A 23,047-nucleotide genomic window follows, 5' to 3' on the forward strand; every position below is an offset into this window, starting at 1 on the left:
CAATGTAAAATTAAAATTGCATTTTAGCTACCACAAAAAAGGAAAAAAAAAATCGCTTCACCTCAGCTAGTAGATAATGAGATTTAACATGTATTCCATAGTCACATGCCATATGAGTCATATTGTATAAGAATGAGAAATCTGAGAATTGATGCATTCAAGGAAAATGGCTATTATTTGTTGTACAATTCTGAAATGCCAACCATTCCTAGATTATCACATTACAGTCCTCTATTATATTATGAAAAATTGAAACTGGTTGTATATATTTACATATCATTAACAATGATAATAATACCAATAAGTTCACTTGTTGCCTCACTGTCAACGGGGTGAAATGGAAGGAATTACACCACTAACAAGATCACTCCCTGTCACATTCAATGACGAAACATATACTTCATTGCTAGTGCCACCGTACGATGAGGACGATGTCAATGACTTGCCTGAATATAAAGGAACCAACTCGATTGATGAAGAAACCGAATCAGTTTCCGGCATCATTTTGAGTACGTATTCCAGTTGTCTCACCACATCCAACATAGACGGTCGCTTCTCCGGCTCGTCATTGCAGCAACTCAGGGCTAAACTTACCATTCTCTCCATACATTCAGCTGGATACCAACCCATTCTACTGTCTATTATAGACAATACCATGCCTGATTCATATGCTGTTTTCACCTGAGTTTTGTATTATACTAGCTTTAGCATCCACTACATCAATGAAAATAGTAAAGGTAAAAGTACCATGGAGGTTGATATACTAGGATTCAGATTGCATTTTGCCCCCTTTACAAAAAAATGGGTAAATTAATTCTTATATGAATTGGTCCTTTTTGTTAAAAATTTCATCCATTTGTACTATTAAAAATTAGAGTGGCTGATGAAAAAACCAAACAAAGACAGCACCACATGTACTTCACGTTGACAAACTGAGACCAGTTTTTAATAGTAGAAATTGATGGAAATTTTAACAAAAGGACATGTTTGCTCTTTGATCTAACATATAGAGATTAATTTGTTCATTTTCTAAATTGAGGGGCAAAATGCAATCCGACTCCTAATATAAGGGCCTCCATAGTACTTTTACCAATTGTAAAACATGCATCACAAATACTGTTGCAGCTATGAAAGTACCTCTCGGACAATGTTTTTGCCATGCCATATTGGATGCATACCCGTCAACAGTTCCAAGAAAACAACTCCAAGGCTATAAACATCACTTTTGTCAGTCAACTTATGTGTCAAAAAGTATTCTGGATCAAGGTAACCCTGCATGCAACAAAAAAGCACTCAAGTAAAAACTCAGTAATGCAGTATTAATTGCCACTAATATGTGTTAAGTTCAGGGATACAATCGGAAAAAATATCATGGAAGTCTTTGTACTAGGAGTTAGATTGTATCTTGTCCCTTTAACTTAAAAAATGTGTAAATTAGTCACTTTACATTAGATCAAATAGCAAATTGATAATTTCTATTAAAAATTTCATCCATTTTTATCGTTAAAGACTGCCGTGACTGATAGAATAATCAAATAGTTACACGTGTAACTCATTTTGACCTACAAGGACCAATTTGTAACAATAGATGAAATTTTTAATAGGACCAGTTTGCTCTTTGATCTAATATATAGGGGCTAATTTGCCTATTTTCTGAGTAGAGGGGGCAAAATGCAATTTAACTCATAATACAAGTGCTTCAATACAATCTGAACTTTATCCTTAACCAACAGTACAACCAAAATGGTGGAAGTATAATGTATGAAGGGAAGATGCCTCTTAGCTATATATTTCACTGTCTATTCCCACTCTAAGTGTAAGGCAACCTTTCCTGCAATATCTTCAAGGAGTCTTACATGCTAAACAGAGGTAACTCACCGGTGTTCCCTTCACAACCGTGGAAACATGATCCGGCACAGTCCCGTCTTCTTCCAGGACTGGAGCTAACCGTGAGAGACCAAAATCAGAAACTTTTGCATTAAGGTTGGAGTCCAGAAGAATGTTGGTGGCTTTGATATCTCGGTGGAATACTGGAGGATTTGCTTCAGTATGGAGATAAAGAATTCCTTTCGCTGAACCCAGTGCAATACGTAATCTCATTCCAAAATTCAGGGTGTTTTTAGCTTTAGCTGCATATATCATGGTTTAAATCAGTTATATGATAAGAAAATTTGAAATTAAACATTATCTGCATCAACATACTCATGAGCTAAAAGAACTTTCATCGATAGCACTTGGGCAGCTCAATGTGAAAGATGCAAGTAAGAGCATGATATAGAACTTGTACAGCAATGAATCCTGGAAAATTCATACCTGAAAGCCAGTCCCTCAAGGTGCCATTGGGCATGAACTCGTACACCAACATCTGCAAATGCACCAATAACCCAAGCGTATGAATTATACCTTTGATTAAGTATACGTTATGTACCTAAAAGTTTATCAATGCCGTCCTTAGGACACCAACAAAATGCACATGCAGACTCACACGCATAATCGACATAATACAGGTACTTAGGGGTTAGGACTAGAAGAATATACCTGTTCCCCTTCTTCATCACAGTATCCAACGAGTGAAACCAGGTTCCGGTGATGCAGCCTTGACAAAAGCTTTATCTCTGTCAAAAATTCTTTTTGTCCTTGCAAAGATCCTTCTTCTGCACGTTTTGTGGCAACAACTGTTTTGTCAGATAAAGTGCCTTTATACACTTTTCCATATCCTCCTTGTCCAACTTGAGTTGAGCTATTGAAATTGTCAGTAGCAAGTGCCGCTTCTTTAAACGTAAAGTCTCTCACTCCTTCAATTTTCATAGAAGCCTTTGTAGCTGCACAGTGTAACAATAAATTTAGGGGCTCCTTTTCTAGTGATAATTGGAGGCTGTATCATTGGTGGGAAAAAAAAAATCTTAACTAGTAAGAAGCTTACATAAGCGTTTCCTTGACACTGCACGGTGGTGTCTAGCATATCTTCTTTTCATTAGAATTGTTATGATAACAGAAGTTGCAACTGCACAGGCAACACCCCCAACTACAACCGCTACCACAATGCCCGTACTGATACCCTTATTTTCACTCCCAAAGTCAACTACAACAATAACAGATCAAACAATGCATCTTTAATAATAATAATATACAATATGAGACTGTTGTAAAGCATATTTTCCATCAAGTATCGAGAAATGTGAAATGAAGTACGTACTATTTGCATAAGGTCCTAGTAGAGTGAAGTTGAGCAACTCATATGGTCCAAAGAAGTCCATGATGCATATATGTCCCTGATTCTCCGAACTTCGCTTTCATTAAAACTATTAGAGGGGATACTATTGACACTAGGAAAAAGCTTCAAATACATCCTTAGACGTGGTCCTTTCTCCCAAACGTACGTATCAATATACAGTTGATATAGGCTGAAGTTCAAAGAACTAGTCAAGTACTCCTCAAAAGGTCGGATATATGGAGGAAAATAAGAAAAACTGGGGCTCTTTAGACGATATCCGATTCTAAGAGGAGCGGCACAGAAACATGGAACGGGAGATGCTGGGACATATTCGTAGCCCATGGGGCATGATTGACTTTTGCATTCCATTTTGGAGCTATTTAAGTTTGGCATGTCATCCTCTCCAGATTCAGATCCACAGAACAGGCTTATATTCAATGAGTTCGCATTTCAGCAGACAGGATTGCCTCCAAGCCTAAATAAAAACTGCTAAGATTATAAGGATTTGACAGAAGAAATTAAAGACAAATTCATAAAAAAGGATGGTATTCTTTCTGTTAATCTGTCAATACTTCCTTACTACAAACGGTAGCAAAAAAATGGAAATCATTTAGGCATATAAGTGGGAAAACAGAAAATATGCTACAAGACTAAGATGAAATCCAGTTAACCAATGAGGATGCATTGAAAAATACAAAAGAAACAACAGGGCATGTCATTAAAATTATGAGCCATTTCTAGCTTATGATGAATTTAACATTGCATTAGCAGTAAGTGTGGTTAGTGAACTGTCAAATCATGAAGAATTTTGTGGGGATGCTATTGTAGTATTTCAAGATCTGATAATGATCAAATTGAATCATTAAACCATTAGCTGACCTAGTTATAGCATGATGCCAATGAAATAAGAAGTTTACCTGAGGGTAACATTCACTGGAGGATTAAGATTTCCTTCAATCCTTGAGAATGCATTGTTTCTGAGATCACTGCATCTTGAATGTGCAAATAAAGGAAAGCTATTACCGATGAATTCTATTTTAGTAACCGCCATATGTTTGCAATAAGCATGAATACATAGTTTGTCAATGAAGTGTAATGGTTTAAGATCTTACATATTAAGCTTAGCGCTAGCATCGAAGGACATGTTCTGCCATATGTTGGTAGGTACAGGACCTGTCAGGAAATTATTCTGTAGTGATCTGCAAAAAACCAGCATTTAGATTCTAGACTTTGCAAATATACATAGGAGTATTTTAGCATGCATATAGAATCTCACAGGGTCTGAAGTGAAGGAAGGCCCGAGAAACTTCCAGGAATAGATCCGTTTAGTTGGTTATATGAAAGATCACTGCAATTAACAAGAAGTAATTTATTATCAGGAATTTGTCTTCCTTGCAACAGAAGGTAATTTCACAAGATTAAACCTATCATCCAGTGATGAAATGGGAAATCCAGATTGAAGCAGTTAAAACAAAACAATTGTTAAGCTCAAATTAGCAATTCACTTACATGGTTGTCATATTATGAGAAAGCTTATTTGATGGTATAGGTCCAGTAAGATGATTCCAGCTGAGATCCCTGCCACATGAATACAGCAACAACAATAGAAGTCAAGTTTGTTGGCCGCAACACGATGGAAATTTCCGCATTAAAAAAACAATATTAATGTAGATCACACAATAATTTGAACAGTAATCCTGACATACAGATAGCTAAGGTTCTGTATCCTGCTAAGATCAGGAACTGCTCCCTGCAAGCTGCAATTTCTAAGACTTCTGAAAACCACCACAAAAAATCATATAGAATCAGTACTCATAAACAGATCATGCAACATATTGCTTGTACGATCATTTCTAGTGCATTAAATACAAAAGACAGACAAAGAAGGTATACAGAATCAGTACTCTATTGCCTTGGTCCCTATGATTTTCTTAAAATCTTGAGTGGCACAATGAATAGTTACCTTTGTAAGCATAGACACTGAAATTGTTTCACTAAATAAACTGCAAGGCTAAGTAAATAGTTTACTAACACTCACAATTTTGTTAATTTGGAAAAGTTCCCATAAGAAGCTGGAATATCATATCCACTAAAGTTGTTGTTATCAAGTTGACTGCAGACATGAAGAACACAATAAGTAGTAAGTTAAACCTGGAAGATAAGGAATCCACAAGTAATCACTTAACGAGAAAGATTATTAAAGAAAAGAAACATACAGTATGCGCAAATTTGGTAAGTTCGAAAACTCTGATGGAAGATATCCAGATAAGTTATTAGTATCCAAAAGCCTGCAGAGAATTGGAATTCTTAATTTTAATCCCTCACCACAAACATATATAGATAAATATGGATATGAGCATGTTTTATATGATCTTACACATGAAGCAAAGTGGATAATAGAGACAGCTCAAGGGGAATTTGACCACTAAGTGAGTTGTTGTTAAAGTGGCTGCACATTACAAACGAGCAGATAAATATCCACAAAAGTGTTAATCTCCTTATTGAGTTGAAATATAGTTTAGCTTGTTGATTCAATTACAGATGTTTCACACTGCTCAAGTTAGCAAATGATTTTGGTATTTGACCAGATAGGTTGTTCTGGTCTATTTGAAATCTGTCCAGTTGTTGGAGGTAGCCAAGTTTATCTGGCAAAGAACCTGAAAGGTTGTTCCCATTCAAGAGTCTGCAAACATAATGCCACCCAGAAAGTTAAAACTAAATATATATATATTATTTGCTCACTCTAATCCCTTTATTTAAGAGAAGAAGAAGGCATAAGAAAATCTAACTTACAGGAGTCTTAAGGTAGAGAGATGTCCTATCTCCTTGGGTATACTACCCGTTAAAACATTCCACATGAAATCTCTTCAAGAAATTCAAAGAAAAGGTGTTAGTACAAATGGAATTTATCTAGAATGGTTAACGACATAACATGCACTTTATTTCATAACTCACAGTATTTTGAGATGATAAAGTTGGCCGAGTTCGGGGTGCTAAAATTCCAGAGAGATTCATATTTTGCAGCTGACTGCATCAATTTACAGAACAAACTTAACCATAACTTTGTCTACAACTTTATATATATATAATCAATAAAATGGATAATGCTGAAATGAAGAGAAAAGTAAATGTGGGAAAGAGAAAACACACAGTTCCTCAACATGTAAGTATCCATCATTGCCTTGATGATCAGAACATTCAACTCCAGTCCAGTTGGATGTACAAGGGTCCCCTTTGTTCCATTTTCTGAGACGGTTCAAGGGATCAACCAACTGCGTCTTCACCGCAAGCAACGCACTAACTGCAGTTCGGAAATTGAACATGTATATGTTGAGTCATAGAACAGAAATAAACTCAATCCCAAACACTAACAAGGATGACACAGTACCAGTATCTTGATTTATATATCTAATATCATATTCAATCAAGATGAGCTAGCATGGATATAATTCATGTTGTGGACAACTAGGAATCTTAAAAGATGTAGCTTTAGATCAATTTGTGGTGTAATATAACATTCAATCAAGATGAGCTAGCATGAAAAAGTGTTGATATAAACATATATACATATAATTCATGGCGTGAACAATAGGAACCTTAAAGATGAAGCTTTAGATCTATTTGGGGTGTAATATAACATTCAATCAAGATAAGCTAGCATGAAAAAGTGTCGATATAGACACATACATAAACATATAATTCAAGGTTTGAACAACTAAGAGTGTTAAAGATGTAGCTTTAGATCAATTTGGGGTGTAATATAACATTCAATCAAGATGAGCTAGCATGAAAAAGTGTTGATATAGACATATAAAAATACACATAATTCATGGTGTGAACAACTAGGAATCTGAAAAGATGGAAAATTAGGGGATGAAAACGAATAATAACTCAGACCTTCAGAAGGATCGGTAACAGGAGAGTCAGAAGCAAGAAGAAGGAGACAACCACACCATAGCCACAAGGCCAATAAGCATTCCTTTACTCTCATCATCATCTTCTTCATAACCTTTCAACTTCAACTATCATCAAACACTCAAAAGTTATATGTTTACAGAAACACAAAAACTAACAATACCCAGAAAATAAAAATGAAAAAACTTGACTAACCTCTTACTCTTTTATATTTAGTAGTAGCTAGAAGGGAAGAAAAGGAAGCAAACGGAAGTCGTTTTAGGTCGGCGAACAGCAGCTGTATAAAACACCAAATGAAATAATGAATGATGACGGAGACGGGTGTTGACTTTTTCCTCATAAACCCCATTGTTGTCATAGTTTACACATCCTCGTTTAAGCATAAAATCATCAAGATAGACACATTTTTTAGTTTAGACATTATCTTATTCAGATATTTCCTTGTTTCTCATTAATATTATAAAAATATGGTCGACATTGCCTCCCTCTTACAGCTCCCTACAAACCATTCAAAAAAACATAACATAAAAAAATGATAATATAATTTTTTGCCCTTAAACTTAGTAATTGTATTCACTTTGATACCATATTTTTTCCGTCAACCGGTAAAAGAATTGAAAGCTGCTCAAAACCAATAAATATTATAGGCTAGAACAAAGTCACTAGTTGAATAGGTTGAACCGATCAAATCAATTGAATCAAGAATTAATGGTCTGATTGGTTCAACCACAGATCTGGTTGGTTCAACCACAGATCTGGTTATTAAAATACTGTATATGACACTCTAAAATTGTAGCAGGTCATCACCTTAAAATTTATATATCTTTTAATTTTAAAGTAATGATCTAACACAATCTCGATGTGTCACGTTATCAAACTTTTTATATTTTTCAATTCTAGGGACCAAAACGAATTTACTTACTAATTTCAGATACCGAAATACAAAATTTAAAAACTAAGGTCAAGTCAAAAGCATTGAATTGACTTGAAGGTTAAGGTTTAAGGATATATGGCCGTACCATTACCGTGATTGGATAGTTTTTATTTTTACTTTTTATAATAAGGTGATGAATTAAATTAAAGAAATACAAACCTTAAATTAAAATCTCAAGAAACCAATGAGTCGATAAATACGATAATATTGCTGTTCAAGGTTGAACTTAAAATTTATATTAATTAAAAGTTTGAATAACATTTTTTATTAATCATTTATTGAGATTTTGATTATTTTTCAAGCAATTCACCACCTGATAATAGTCAATTTATAAAAACAATAACAGGGATATGTTACGTGTTGGAAAATTTTCAAGCTTTATTATTATTATTATTATTCAATTTGAAAATGGTAAATCATCTCAATTAGTTTAATCCTACTGATGTGAATAGCTATTATTTTTATTATTTTTATATTAAAAACGAATATGATTGACAGAATAATTAAATAATAACACGCTAATTTATAAAAAAAATAAATTTTTAACGATAAATTTAAATAATTTATTTAAAATTAATGTACTTTTTTATTTAACATACAAAAACTATGAATATATCCGCTTTTAATATCATCTCCTATGTGATGTAAAAACAAATAGAGCAACGTATGATCCAAGTAACGAGAGGATAGGAACAGGGTTGAAATTAATGCAGATTCAACATCATCATTTCATATCTGATCACCTCATGCCTGAGATATAGGAGAAGGGGGCGGCCGTGGGGAGCCAACCCCCTCAAAATTTGCTCTTTAATAAGGTGAAAGTACATGACATGTGAGCTGTGGAACCACCCTCAGCAGTTATGCGTTGGGAGATGGCAAATGGGATCATTTAATAAGGAAACATTCACACTAATGGTATAATAATTGATTTGGTCCTCCAATTTTATAAGAAAAATCATTTTAGCCTTTTATTTAATTTCTTTTGTCTCTTTTAATCTTTGAAGTTGTATTTTTTGTCAAATCATACCAAAATAAATGAAAAAAGCTAACATTAATTGTTAACCTGTGTTGACATGGCATACACGTAGATTGGCACGTGGATACTACATAGCAATTAATTAATTTTTTAAAATTTAAAATTTATTTAAAAGGTATAAAATTTATACAAAAAATATTTATTTAAATATTTTTAATTTTTTAAAAAATTAATTAATTGCTAACGTGACATGCACGTGGATTAGCATGTCATCAAAGTTAATAGACGTTAATTTGTCCATCAATTTTGGAGTCATTTGATAAATAATACAAGTTTAAAGGCTAAAAGAAACGAAAAATTAAATAAAGGACTAAAATAATTTTTTTATAAAATTAGAGGACAAAATAATTCGTTATATCTAATTGAATTAAAGTTTTTGTTGACTTGCATGCACATTCATTAATTTCCTAATGTCCCAATCCTCTTGGAAACCCAAAGAAAAGTCTAACGCATGCCTTCTCACAAACAATTTATTCCATATCATGAAAGAAAAACACGACACATAATGATGGAAACCACAACCAAATTTGTATGCCCCTTATCACAAATTCATGTCCATGTCTCCTTAGAGTTTACATCATATGATTTATTTTGATAGAAGTATTATCAATTTAAAAAAAAAAAATTAATCATTATACATTAGATCAAAAAGTAAATTTATTTTTTCTGTTAAAAGTTTTATCTATTTGTACTGTTAAAAACTGACATATTGATGGAATAATTAGATAGTGACACATGACATGCCACGTATACCTCAAGCTGAGGTATAGTGACCAATTTTTAACAATAGAAATTGATGAATTTTTAATAAAATGATCATTTTACTCTTTAATCTAATATACAATGACTAATTTATCAAACAGTTCTTCAAAATCCTACACAAAAATAATAATAAGCAAGCTTTCACAAACAAGGCAAATATTGTAACTATATATGGTAAATTTGAGTTAGAGCTGGCGGATGGCCCGGCCCGAAAAGTGAGAGGATTTTGGTGAAAATATAGACCTAAAAAATGGGCTTTGACAAAAAAATAATGTCCGTTTAAAAAACGGGTCGGGCCTCAGATAAGACTTTTTTGGCCTCATAATAGGTTAGTTAGCTTGAGATTTATTTCATTAAAAATTTATGATTTTTATAATTTTTATAAAAAAATTTTATAGTTTCAGAATAAATCTGGATAAATGGTTGCCTAGATTCAAATGAACCTAGACAACCATTTGTCCACGTTCATTCCAAACTTCAATTTTTAAAATATTTTTTATTTTCTTATTGTTTTGAAAATTTTATTTTGTTGATGTGGCAATGCCATGTCAGAGATTGGTGCTGATGTGGCAACCCTATGATTCAATTCAATTAACTATTAACATCAATTTAAGGGTTGATTTGGTCAATTTTATAAATTCAAGAGCTCAATTGGGTGCAAAAAGTTGAGATGAGTTTAGTTTATTTTTAGATAAACTACATTAATAATAGTCCAACTATGTTTTTAATATAAATATATATTCTTCACGCAATATTGATAAAGCAAAACTCTCAATTTTAATATAAATATATTTTCTTGAATTATCTCCAATAATTATCCAAAATAAAATAGAATTAATCTTCTTAAACTTAGCCCATAAATTTGTCAAAATAAATACAAAGTATAAGCACAAACCTTATCCACAAAGTTAAATCGATCTTACTTCTTTAAATCACTTCCTAAAAATTCATTCACTTATGAAAACATCGCATTAATTTTTTACCTTTCGATGATTTAAATAAATAAAAAATTTGTAATTTTAGCTCCTCTTAAAAATTAATTTATATTATATAAATTCTTTTAGAGTAAAATTTTGAACTTCCACCCTTTCAAAATTTTAAAATTTCAACTCAGGCCCTCTAAATAAAAGTAATTATATTGTATTTGATTTTTATTTTATTTTTTATCATTTTACACAACACGAAGCTCGAAAATAGGAAAGGAAATGCAGCAGTCAATACTTTAGCTAAAATTGGAAATGGGGTGCCTGACTTTCCGTAAAGCATTAATTAATCAAATTGTGTACTATTTTATGAATCATTAGTGTAAATTACTCCTTGCTTAAATAAAAATGCACATATAACTTTAGATATTAACATAAACTCCTATCACAAATTATTATAAATATGACCGATTGAGTCTTAGATTGACATGAATATTGTTCCCAATGTGGAATGATGTAGGTTTGAGTGCGCTGAAGTACATTATTGAACTATTTATAGGTTAGAGAGAGGCTTTGGGTAGTTCTAAATATTGGGTCAAAAAGAACAGATATGATCATAACATATAATGAGATTGTTCAAAAAAAATATTATAAACATGGCTAAGAAACAAACAAGTAATAATAATTGAAGGGTGAGGAGGGAATAAAAATAAAAAAATAGGTTAAAATATACTATTAGTTCATGTACTTTAAAGAATTTAAAATTTAATCCTTGTACTATAAAAGTTAAAAGTTCAATCATCTTACTTTTTTAATTTAAAAATCTTAGTCCAATCATTATCGTCGTTAGTAATTCCTATTAAAATTTCAATTTAACATGAGGGCAACTTAATCAACATGCTAAATTGATCATTTTTAACAAAAAAAAATACTTACTATTTTAATGATTGGACTGAAATTTTTATGTCCAAACAATTGGAAGACTTAATTTTTAATTTTTTTAAATATAGAGACTAAATCTCAAATTTTGTAAAAGTAAAGAGACTAATTGCATATTTTAACCTAAAAATAAAAATAATTGAAAAGCATATGATAGTGAGTTAATAATTGGGTGCTTATTGAGTTCCGTGCCAATTGATGTTGTGTGCCTGTCGTGCCCATTACCTTTTTCTTTTCAGCTTTAGATTCATGGCTTTTCTTTTATTTATCAAATTACCTTTGAAATTCCTTCCAAATTCCAAGGTGGTCCACTCCACATTCACTTTTTTTCATTTTCTTTGACTAATAGGAAAACATTTAATCTTAATTTATATTATGGAATTAGGTAGGTAAAAATACCATAAAGGTCATTATATTAGTAGTTCGATTACATTTTGTCTCTTCTATTTTAAAAACTGAATAAATTAATCCTTGTATATTAGATTAAAGGACAAACTGATCCTGTTATAAATTTCATCCATTTATACTGTTAAAAATTGGTCCTATACGTTAGCATGAGTTACATGTGACACCCCACGAGTAATTATCTAAGTATTCCTCCAGCTATATGTTAGCTTTTAACAATATAAATGTATGAATTTTTTAATAGAAATGATCAATTTACTCTTTAATCTTACATATAGGGATTAATTCGAATTTTTTTGGTTGCATGCAGTTAAATTGCTGACTGGAAAATAACTTGACAATTTTTAAAATTGGTATAATATCAACTTTAACTCTCAACATTTATACATTATGTCAATTTAGTATTGATTTTAAAAAAATTAACCTTCAAAATTTACACAGTATGTAATTTGGTATTTTTTATTAAATTTAATTGATAAATTTGTTTTTGTAGCTTTTTAGATAAATATGTTACAAAGAAAAATAAAACTAAAAAAAGATTAAATTACACTGCGTAAATGTTGATGGTCAAATTTTTTAGAATCAAAACTAAATTAACATAATATATAAATGTTAAGAGTTAAAATTACTATTATGTCAAATATAAAAGTTGACAAGTCATTTTTTTGGAGACTAAGAAAAGGTAAAATAAAATATCTGAATAACTATTTTGTAATTTTTTTTTTTAGAATCACAAAAAAATAAATAAATTTATCGAAGTGAGTAATAGTTGCTTTAAAAAAAAAGGAAAACGGAAGGAAAAGGAAAGTAACGTATGGAGTGGGAGCGGGTTAGTGATGGGGTTCATAAAGGGGATAACGTAAGCAGTATAACATGGAAACTTATAATTTGTTGCGACTTTTAAGAAATGGCGTGAGTGTCCCTGCCTCTTTTCCTCCCTTTTCTATTACCACACAAGACAATACAACTACTGTTGCCATGGTTGTTGCACTCAGTCTGAGAACATTTGTTTATTTTTGTATTGTTGCGAAAAGGTGAAAAAAGTGAACAGCCTGTGTTTTTGTCAGGCTCATTCTCACAGCTTCTAAAAGAAAAACCTTGGATTTTGCAAATCCACCCTCCATCTCCATTATTATCATTATGTATTATCTATCAGGTAGAAGAATACATACATACATACATACATACATACATACATACAAGGAGTAGAGTAGAATAGGTAATTGATTGGTTTCCTTTTCCCCTCCATACCACCCTGCGAATGCATCTGCTTGGGACCTGAAAGCCAAGAAATTTAAAGCCAAAAAGCAATGGTGTCATTCTCAGACAACACCTCTCTGTCTTGTCCTAACAATCCTTCCCAAGCTCCCAAGTTTGCCAACACCTTCACCACTAGGTAAATCTCTACTTCCTCTCAAAGTCTTCTTAACACCTTCACATGATCATGTTACTTCTTCACTTTAAATCATTACTACATTTGCTTTTGTTAATTATTATGTTTAAGACACAGATCTGTTGTCTTCTCCATAGGTTTTTAATGAAAGCTGTTGGTGAAAGTTGAAACAAGGGTAGCTTAGTACAACCTACTATGTCATGTTACTGACTTGAATTTGTTGTTTCAGAATCTTTTCAGATGTTGCAGGGGACTTCACCATTACTGTTGATGGAGAATCCTTTCTACTTCATAAGGTAACCCTTTTTTTGTCTTAACATCAAATTAGCAATTGAATTGAAACTTTTTTAATTTCTTTTTGTATTCTTAAGTTTCCATTGGTATCTCGAAGTGGAAAGATTCGAAAAATGGTTGCTGATGGAAAAGATTACAATGTTTCAAAACTAGAATTGGTTAATTTTCCGGGTGGACCACACACATTCGAGCTCGCCATGAAGTTTTGTTACGGCATGAACTTCGAGATCACTGCCGCAAACGCCGCCCTCTTACGTTGTGCGGCCGAATATTTGGAAATGAGCGAAGATTACCGTGAAGAAAACCTTATTGCCCGAACCGAAGTTTACTTGAATGATGTTGTAGTTCAAAGTCTTGAGAAATGTGTTGAAGTACTCTGTACTTGCGAGAATCTCCCTCCAATAGTTGAGGAATTGGGAATTATAAATACATGTGTGGAAGCTATTGCTATGAATGCATGTAAAGAGCAATTAGTGTCCGGTTTATCCACATTAGATTGCAACGGCGAATCAACGGAACTTAAAACCGGGTGTATGAAATGGTGGATTGAGGATCTATCAGTCCTTAGAATTGATTATTATCATAAGGTTATCACTTCCATGGCAAGAATAGGTGTTAGACCAGACAGTATAGTGGAATCATTGATGCATTATGCTCAAATATCATTGAAAAGTATCGGAAAATGTCAAATTTGGAACCCGGCAAGACCGAACTCGAACTCTGGTACAACAGAAAATGAGCAAAAGACAATAGTGGAAGCCCTTGTAAATCTTTTACCAACATTGAAAAGCTCTAATGTTCCATTGAGTTTCCTATTTGGGATGCTTAGGATGGCAATCATGGTAGAAGCAACAGTTGCTTGTAGGCTTGAACTTGAGAGGAGAATAGCGTTTAGATTAGAAATGGCTTCACTTGATGATTTGCTTATACCATCTCTCCGAGCAGGAGATTCTCTTTTCGACATTGATACTGTCCACCGAATACTCGTAAATTTCTTACAGCAAATCGAAGATGAAGAAAATGAAGACAGTGGCGGATACGAGTCGGATGGCCTTGCTTCTCTAGGCCATGGTTCTTTATTGAAAGTAGGACGGCTTATCGATTCGTATTTAGCTGAAATTGCACCTGATCCTTATCTAAGTCTGCAGAAATTCATTGCTATGATCGAAACATTACCAGATTACTCTCGGGTTATCGATGACGGTCTTTACAGAGCAATTGATATATACTTAAAGGTAAGTTACTAAGTTTCAGTTCATAAATACATCAACGTATGTATGCACTATACACTATAATCAAATAATGTACTTACAGGCACATCCAATGCTAAGTGATCATGAATGCAAGAAGCTATGCAAATTCATAGACTGTCAAAAACTATCTCAAGAAGCTACCAACCATGCAGCACAAAACGAGCGACTCCCAGTACAAATGGCAATTAAGGTGCTATATTTCGAGCAGCTACGGTTAAAGAATGCCTTGTGTGGGAGCAATGACGATGGATTCTTGTCCCAGAAAATAAGCAGCGGTGTCCCGAGTGCCGCTATGTCGCCTCGAGATAACTACGCCTCGTTAAGAAGAGAAAACCGAGAACTGAAGCTCGAGATATCGAGAATGAGAGTAAGGTTGAGTGAGTTGGAGAAAGAGCAAGTGGTGATGAAACGTGGGATGATGGAGAAATCAGGGAATGGGAAGACTTTCTTCACTTCTTTATCGAAAGGGATCGGGAGGATCGGGATATTTAGCGGTCCCGGTGGAGGAAAACGTCGCAAGCCACGCGGATCAGAAGGGAAAAGCGGAAGGAGTCGAAGGTATTCTGTGTCTTAAAACATTTGCTTTGCTTGTATTTAATAGTAGGAAAGTAGTAGGACGTGAAGAAGCTTCTCATTTCTGACTGACTGTATGTATGTATCTATTTATTTAGATTTAACTACAAAATTGACCTCAAATTATATATATATTATTTAGGTACCTTCGTTTTATCCGAAAAGTATACGACTTATTATTATTATTATTATAGAAGCAGCTAAAGTTTACTGAGAACCAACATATTTCAAATTTATTTATTTTTAATAGGACTGATTTATAAAATTAAACATCATATATTAATAATTTATATTTTCAAAGCCATAAAGGCAGAAATTAAAAGGTGATTGACCAGGCAAACATTTCTTACCATATAATTTATTTTTTATTATATATAAAGTATGGAAAATTGGTCATGCACCCAATTGTCCCACCAATCGCCTTCGGATCTGCAAGGATACATAAATGAAAAAAAATCTAATTAATATACTGTAAATATATCTCTCGTTTAAAAGTAAGTAATTATATATATATACCTCAGGTAATTTCTGCTTGAAAGCAACTTCTAGGCGTGCATCTAAAGTATTTTCCAAAACAATCTTCCCGTCTTCCGAAGCCAACACAACTCCGCCCGAGCTATCATTGTTCAACACAACACGTACCATAAAGATAAGCCAAGGCAATGCAAATTATATATATACATACTTCAATCAACATATGATTTAGCAGATACCAGTAAGGTTGATGGGCAAACTCATCTCCGTTAGCGGGCGGTGGTGGTGGGAGATAAACACTGTCGATAACAATCTTAGGTGGAGGTACATTGAATTTCTCTGCGTACTCTCGTTTAGCTTCATCGATAATAGTTTCCACCAGCTTACGATCCACCTCTCGGCACCTCAACAACACCGACGGTTCCCTCAGCCGAACCAGACTCTGCACCACCAATGCCTTCACCAGGTTTTTATACCCCCTTTTGTCAGTGCCCAAACGCTGCAGCTCTTTCCTCGCGCTTTCTTTTATGGAGTTCACCAACTCTTCCTGCCCTTGCAGCACTTTTATCCTCGACGCGTTCAGCTGCATTGAGTACTCACTGCACGTATCAATTCATTTCCACGTTTCATCATACATCTCATGTGCACAAAAACTTTAATCAAGTACACTCATTCACTCACATTTTCTTGCGTATTTCCACCTGCTTTGCCTTGCGCTCGTACTCTTGTTTAATCTTTCTCCTTTCAGCTTCTACGATTTGCAGCTTTTCAATGTTGAATTCTTCTTCAGCAGATACTGAAATCTCATTGGCTTTCTCCTCAGCTTCTTGGCGGATGAATCTCACCATCTGCTGGATTTGCTTCGATACATCCCCGTCGTTCATTTTTCTTCTCTTTTCTTAGCAAACGAACAAATTGATTAAATTGCCAAGGATTTTTATTTTATCGACAAATCAATCAAATTTCAAATATAGTGTTCATCTTCTATATATACATATGTAATTGTTTTTGTAAAATTTGTACTTTGGGAAATTAACAAAACTGCTTCTTTCCCCCCTCCTAAGCCGAAATTTCCTGCCTTGAATCGTTCCAAATTTTGAATGATAGTGAATATAGCTAAGAGATGGCTGTGTTGTAGAGATATAATTAAATTAGTACTTTTACTATTAAAAAAAAATCAGAGTGGAGCGCAACAAAATGGGAAACGTAGGATAATTGCAGTTTAGCAGTTCCAACACAATTGACATAAATATTATTGTTAATTTAAGAGAACGTGAATTTGAGTATATTGAAATGTATTTTTTTATATTTATGAGTTGAGTAAGAATTATAGATAATTTTAGGCATTATGTTAAAAAAACGGATATAATCAAAATCTATAATGAAATTATTAATATATATATTTTAATGAATTTGATTCGATTATTAATTTAAAGTTAATTTCATAATTGTTTTTTGTTTCTATTTGTTTAGGTTGAAGAATTTATGTCGAAATAGAATCATTTGGATGTTAAAATTTTTAAAATCAATTACGAGTTTAGCTTTTGCCTTCGTTGAGTGATCGTCGGTTGAGTAACGATGAACAGATCAGATTTGGAGATGCCGATCGAAAAATACTTCAATATATCGAAGACATATGTAACATAAATTAGTTGGATTAAAAATTCCATATATAAAACCACACATATCAAAATTTATACATTAAATCAAAATTAATGTAAAATTTTAATAATTATCCTTAAATTAAACCATATTTTCTTTTCACAATTAATTTAGTAGGCATTTTCTTTTGTTGTTGGTAATGCCATTAAAGGTGTTGTCAAATTTTCTTCAATGTTAATCCCTTAAGTTGACCAAATCAAAAAGTTCCAATTTTGCTTTGGACAACTTTATGAGTGTTTTTTCAAAATAATGTATGGATTACAACATGTGGATAATTTAGTTTGGTTTTAATGAAAGCTCCATTAATAGTGGCCAAGGATTATGATTTTCTGTCAAACCGATCAACAATCAAACAAACCCATTATTGCTTGATGCTTGACTTATGGTGCAAAAATAAAAATAAAAAATAAAATAGATAAAATTTATATTTATATTTTTATCTTTATCTTTATTTTTATTTATTTAAATTTATCTCTCAATCTCTTTTAAAAATGTTAAATTTGACCATCAACTTTTCAAAAATAATCGAATTATTATTTTTAACAGAAATCCCGACTTAAATGTTAAAATTTTAAACATGATAGTATTCATGACAATCCACGTATACTTCATGCTATTTAAAAAAAATTAAATATCTAATCATTTTTAATTTTTTTATTGATGTGATATATAAAATAAATAGTTTCATGTCAGTATGAAGTACGCGTAGACTATAACACGGGTTGTAACACTAACATCATTAAAAAAATTAATGTTTTAGTCCGTATGTCCATTTAAAGAAAGCAAATCAGCTATTTTTAAAATGCTGAGAACCAAATTTAGCTCAAAAAATAATAAAATCAAATTGAAAAATATGTAAATATTAAGGATTAAATTTATTATTATACCAATTAAACATTAAAAAAAACTTCATTATTTAATATAATTGGAGTGTTTTTTTTTTTCACATTTTCTATTTCATCTGCATTATTATTAGTGGTACCAAATGTAGACATAGGAGTTTGATTTAAGGAACACAATACATAGGATTAGGGAGTTTGAAAGTTCGATTGCCCAAACAATCCCCTTGCAAATCAGTCCATTGGTCCCCAACATTTCCCCATATTCTATACCCTTCTTCCATTATTTGCTTCCGAATTTCTGACTTGTACACCACTGCACTTTTCCCTTTGTATGCTGGACTCCTGTTTTTCATTTACAAACATCAAATTAAATCCCATTACAGTTGCTGTTTATGGAGTGATGTGGTAAGTATATCCCTGTGCATGCCAATACGTACCCTACTCTAGGATTAACACGTGTTTTCTAAGTGTGGATTCACTTGCATGATAGTACGATTTCACATTGTACAAGCTCATGAAATGACACAAATACATCACATGCAAACTCAGGGTGTGAACTATGTAGGCTATAAGTCGGAACAATTTTATCTTAACAAAGCAATAAATTTTAATTTTAAGGACATTTTTATCTTTTTATATAAAATCTAAAATATATATGTATAATGGAATTTAAAATAAAATAATATTTAATTTTATATAAAATTTTAATAAATTTATTGTATAAGTATTCTCACCTAAATTGTCTAGTATTACATTTTTTTTAAGTAAATCTAATATAGTCCATTCACTAATCTCCAAATATGTCAATGTCATGTGTCATCTAAGCTTCCTGGAAATTTCTCCATATCTAGTCTGAGACTTGTCAAGTGTTTAATTAATACCCACATATATATATGTGTCAAATTGAAAGTTTGGTCCTTCTAGTATGCTATTTATTTGAATTTGACATAATTTGATCTTGTATGTTTATATTCTTATTAATAGGTTGAAATTGATAACACTAATTACTTGCTGCCCTTATAAAGTGATGATGTGATTTTTCTTAATCAACTTTAAGCATTCGATAATAAAAAAATTCACATCATCATTTTAATTACAGCAACTAATGATATTATCAATTTGAAGATGTTAATAAGATTAAAATAAAGGATTAAAATTTAAATTTGAACATAATAGAGGGAACAAAACAATAATTAGATCATATATATATAAAAGATGAAACGTATTCAATTGAAATCTTACCTAAAAGTCAACCTTTCATAGCCAATGAAACCTTGATCATGCAAATTAGCAATGGTGGATGGTGCTAAGGTCTCTTCGTCTCTTCCAGTGATTAAGAACACCTTGAATCCATTCTTAACCAGCTTCGAAAATAATCCAAGTACACCTGGTATTGCTGGACACTCTCCCTTCATTGCCCATGCCTTGAATGCCATTGGATCATAAGGCTCGCACCTATACATACATATACATATATAGCTCTCAAATAGGTAAAAGTACCATAGAGGACCTTGTACTAAAAGTTAGATTATATTTTTGCCCCTTTTATTTAAAAAATGAGCAAATTAATCCCTGTAAGTTACATCAAAGAGCTAACCGATCTTTTTTATTGAAATTTTATCTATTTCTACAGTTAAAAATTAATGTATGTAACAGAATAACTTAGAATAAAAGATTGAATACCCGTATTTCTTTTTCTTGTAATAAATGACATTTGAGAGGCAAGTGTCGTCAATATCAAGGATCCAAGCATCCATGCCATCTTCACCTACAACAAGTTCACTAACGTAACTCTCTATTTGCTCCACAATATAGTCAACATCCTGCTCATATTGGCCGCCGGTCATGTAAGCTTCGATGTGGCTGAGGCAATGAGCCGGGACGATGCGCCATCCACGGACATTGTTAGCCTCCACAGCTAGTTGCCAAGTCAAGCACTCAGTGGACACCCTATCAATTGGCCATCTAGTTCTCCAGTATGGTTTCGCCCCAATTGCTTTTGAGAATAACGCTACGAACACAAATATGATAATCTCATTCACTCGCTTCGCCATTGCTGAAATCGCACGCAGTTCCTACAATAAACAAATACCCAGAAAACCTCATGATATTTAGTTGCTAATTGAAACGAACGGAGAAAAAGAAGACAAAAAAAAAGGGTAATAATGACCATTATGAAAGTACTGTAAATGTAAGCACATGAACAACACTCAAGATGAAGATGATGAGGGATTTGGATTGGCTGGGGTTGATTTGTTTATATAGTTTTAAAAAAATAGCAAGATGAGACCAGTTGGCAACCATCGTAGACGATGGGAAATGAAATTAACGTACGTTTTGGGCTGGAATTCTATACCCACATATGCCATGGAAATATCATTTCCTTGTGGAAAATTTATGTTTTGAAAATAATATTATTGGAAGATGCAATCAGGGGCGGCACTAAATGGGCTCGTAGGAACCTCGGTTTTCCTTAAAATGAGAAATCTCATTTTTAACCCTTTAAAATTTATGAATTTTTAAATTAGTACATAATAAAATTATACTTTGGTCTCCAAAAATGAATTTTTTGTATTTAATCCTTCAAAAATTAAAACGATATAAGATATTAAAATGATAAAATTATATTTTAACTATTCGTGCCCCTCCAAAAAGAAAATCTGACTTTGCTAAACCCGTAAAATGTACATAATACTTTGAATCTAAAAATATATGTTCATATCTACCTATTCAGTCATGTGAGTTATTGGAATTATATGCACCCAATTATTTTGAAAAGCAAAGGCCAGGAAGCAAACTTTATTAAGTGGCTGGCCTGCCAAGGAAGTAAAAGCTTAAAAGGACATAATATATATAATTTTAAGACCAGTCTTCTTTTACTACAGAACCTCATTGGCAATAATTCATTTCTTTAATACAGACTTGGTCTTAGCTTTTGCATTACATACAAGACAGCCTATGAATAATATTGAATATAGCTAGCTAAGTTTGAGATTAACGATCATTATATGGTAATAAAACAGCATAAACTCATTCATAAACAACAATTGCAACGGTAAAAGTATCATGGAGGCCACTGTAGTAGAAGTCAGATTACGTTTTGCCTCTTCTATTAAAAAATGGACAAATTAATCTATGTGCATTGAATCAAATAACAAGTCTATTTTTTCTGTTAAAAATTTCATCTATTTCTATTATTAAAAACTAGCATAGTTGAGGGAATAATAAAATAATTACACGTGGCTTACCACGTGTACATCATATTGACGTGTAGGGACTAGTTTTTAATAATAAAAATATATGAAATTTTTAACAGAAAGACTAATTTACTCTCTGATCTAAATTATAGTGATTAATTTTTTCATTTTTTTAAGTAGAAGAAGCAAAATATAATTTAACTTCTGATACAAAAACTTCCATAATACTTTTACCTAATAGTAGCTCCAATGTCATGCTTGTACACAAAATAATTATAAAAACATGGAATCAGTGGATAAAAACGAAAATGAATCACAAACATAGGTGTTTTTTTTTTTGACAAATAGGAGGAATGAATACAACTAGAACGTGTGTGTATAAAAAGAGAGGCGATCCTTGGCAATTTGAACAAAGGGGTTTTGGAATATTACCTAACAAATAATAAAGTAAAACCAAAGAAGGAAAAAAAAGTGAGAAAAAACAAGCTTAGGAGGGTATGTTTATATATAGGAGGTAGGATGAAGAAGGGTCAAAAACAGGCGTTATATAATAATAGAAATAAAAGGTAGCAAAAAAATGTGGGTGGGGATGCCGTCAGAGAGCATAAAAGAGTGAAATTTGATGATGAACAAAATGAAGGTCCAGCGGCAGCGCCAGGGTGTGCATTGCGGGCCGTCTAAGATAATTAAGATTAAAAGTGGGGTTGGAGTCAGAGCCCATCCACTTTCACTAAGTGGACTCCCCTCTCTGGAGGACCTGCGTCATCCATGCCTTATTTTTTTACTACTACTGGCGCCTTTAATTAATTATGCATAACCATTCGTTTTAAATTATAAATCATGAGCTTTAGCTTAGCTGATTGAGTTTTAACTTGATTAGTATGAATATTTTTGTTAATGTAAAAGATTGTGAGTTTAAATGCGTTAAAGCGTATTCTCCTCCTATTTATGAATTAGAGAATAACTTTGAATAGTTCTAAATATTGTGTCAAAAAAAACATAAAATCAACAACTATTTATTAATATAATTTTAACCTCAAACACAGACATTTGTATGAGCATGTGTTAGCCACTGCTGGTGTTTCCATTTTTCATTGAGTGCATATCTGTAAATATCCTACATTAAATTCCATCTCAACAATGTGCCGCCGATCATTCCATGTTCAATGTATCCGTTTTAACAATCATTCATAACACACACTTAATTACATTAACAGTAAGGTCGGCAATT

General features: G+C 32.5%; 3 protein-coding genes and 1 pseudogene across 8 annotated transcripts; 1 reads left to right on the plus strand and 3 right to left on the minus strand.

The window, feature by feature from the left end:
- Window positions 1-127: 127 nt before the first annotated feature.
- Window positions 128-7,543, minus strand: LOC107903884 (probable LRR receptor-like serine/threonine-protein kinase At1g06840; annotated as a pseudogene).
- Window positions 7,544-13,045: 5,502 nt separating this feature from the next.
- Window positions 13,046-15,797, plus strand: LOC107903856 (BTB/POZ domain-containing protein At3g08570). Of its 3 annotated transcripts, none has more exons than XM_016830030.2 (4): window positions 13,046-13,524; window positions 13,751-13,817; window positions 13,893-15,050; window positions 15,130-15,797. In XM_016830030.2, the coding sequence occupies exons 1-4, from the start codon at window positions 13,439-13,441 to the stop codon at window positions 15,640-15,642; spliced, it is 1,824 nt and encodes a 607-aa protein (XP_016685519.2). In that variant the 5' UTR covers window positions 13,046-13,438; the 3' UTR covers window positions 15,643-15,797. The 3 variants fall into 3 exon arrangements, with proteins under 3 accessions (XP_016685519.2, XP_016685527.2, XP_016685535.2); XM_016830038.2 differs by having other exon boundaries at window positions 13,382-13,524; window positions 13,913-15,050; XM_016830046.2 differs by having other exon boundaries at window positions 13,458-13,524; window positions 13,969-15,050.
- A 50-nt stretch (window positions 15,798-15,847) lies between these two features.
- On the minus strand, window positions 15,848-17,353 carry LOC107903874 (V-type proton ATPase subunit E-like). Its single transcript, XM_016830054.2, has 4 exons — window positions 16,797-17,353; window positions 16,355-16,714; window positions 16,158-16,257; window positions 15,848-16,070 (listed from the first exon to the last, which is right to left on the minus strand). The coding sequence occupies exons 1-4, from the start codon at window positions 16,997-16,999 to the stop codon at window positions 16,035-16,037; spliced, it is 699 nt and encodes a 232-aa protein (XP_016685543.1). The 5' UTR covers window positions 17,000-17,353; the 3' UTR covers window positions 15,848-16,034.
- A 1,336-nt stretch (window positions 17,354-18,689) lies between these two features.
- LOC107903841 (acid phosphatase 1) lies at window positions 18,690-22,318 on the minus strand. Of its 4 annotated transcripts, none has more exons than XM_016830020.2 (4): window positions 22,249-22,318; window positions 20,303-20,694; window positions 19,862-20,074; window positions 18,690-18,961 (listed from the first exon to the last, which is right to left on the minus strand). In XM_016830020.2, the coding sequence occupies exons 2-4, from the start codon at window positions 20,671-20,673 to the stop codon at window positions 18,784-18,786; spliced, it is 762 nt and encodes a 253-aa protein (XP_016685509.1). In that variant the 5' UTR covers window positions 20,674-20,694; window positions 22,249-22,318; the 3' UTR covers window positions 18,690-18,783. The 4 variants fall into 4 exon arrangements, with proteins under 4 accessions (XP_016685509.1, XP_040943838.1, XP_040943837.1 ...); XM_041087904.1 differs by lacking the exon at window positions 22,249-22,318 and adding an exon at window positions 22,051-22,159; XM_041087903.1 differs by lacking the exon at window positions 22,249-22,318 and adding an exon at window positions 20,954-21,079.
- Between the last annotated feature and the right edge of the window lie 729 nt (window positions 22,319-23,047).

The sequence above is a fragment of the Gossypium hirsutum genome, chromosome D02 (assembly GCF_007990345.1).
Source record: "Gossypium hirsutum isolate 1008001.06 chromosome D02, Gossypium_hirsutum_v2.1, whole genome shotgun sequence".
Classification (NCBI taxonomy): domain Eukaryota; kingdom Viridiplantae; phylum Streptophyta; class Magnoliopsida; order Malvales; family Malvaceae; genus Gossypium; species Gossypium hirsutum.

Bases quoted from the DNA above. Each gene is read 5' to 3' on its own strand.
- LOC107903856 (XM_016830030.2), top strand. From the start codon at position 13,439: ATGGTGTCATTCTCAGACAACACCTCTCTGTCTTGTCCTAACAATCCT. The intron at 13,818-13,892 runs GTAACCCTTTTT...TGTATTCTTAAG, and splicing joins AATCCTTTCTACTTCATAAG to TTTCCATTGGTATCTCGAAG. The intron at 15,051-15,129 runs GTAAGTTACTAA...ATGTACTTACAG, and splicing joins CAATTGATATATACTTAAAG to GCACATCCAATGCTAAGTGA.
- LOC107903874 (XM_016830054.2), bottom strand. From the start codon at position 16,999: ATGAACGACGGGGATGTATCGAAGCAAATCCAGCAGATGGTGAGATTC. The intron at 16,715-16,796 runs GTGAGTGAATGA...TGATACGTGCAG, and splicing joins GTGGAAATACGCAAGAAAAT to TGAGTACTCAATGCAGCTGA. The intron at 16,071-16,157 runs GTATATATATAT...GTATCCTTGCAG, and splicing joins TCAAGCAGAAATTACCTGAG to ATCCGAAGGCGATTGGTGGG.
- LOC107903841 (XM_016830012.2), bottom strand. The intron at 20,075-20,302 runs GTATTCAATCTT...ATGTATGTATAG, and splicing joins TACAAGAAAAAGAAATACGG to GTGCGAGCCTTATGATCCAA. The intron at 18,962-19,861 runs GTAAGATTTCAA...AATGAAAAACAG, and splicing joins TATGAAAGGTTGACTTTTAG to GAGTCCAGCATACAAAGGGA.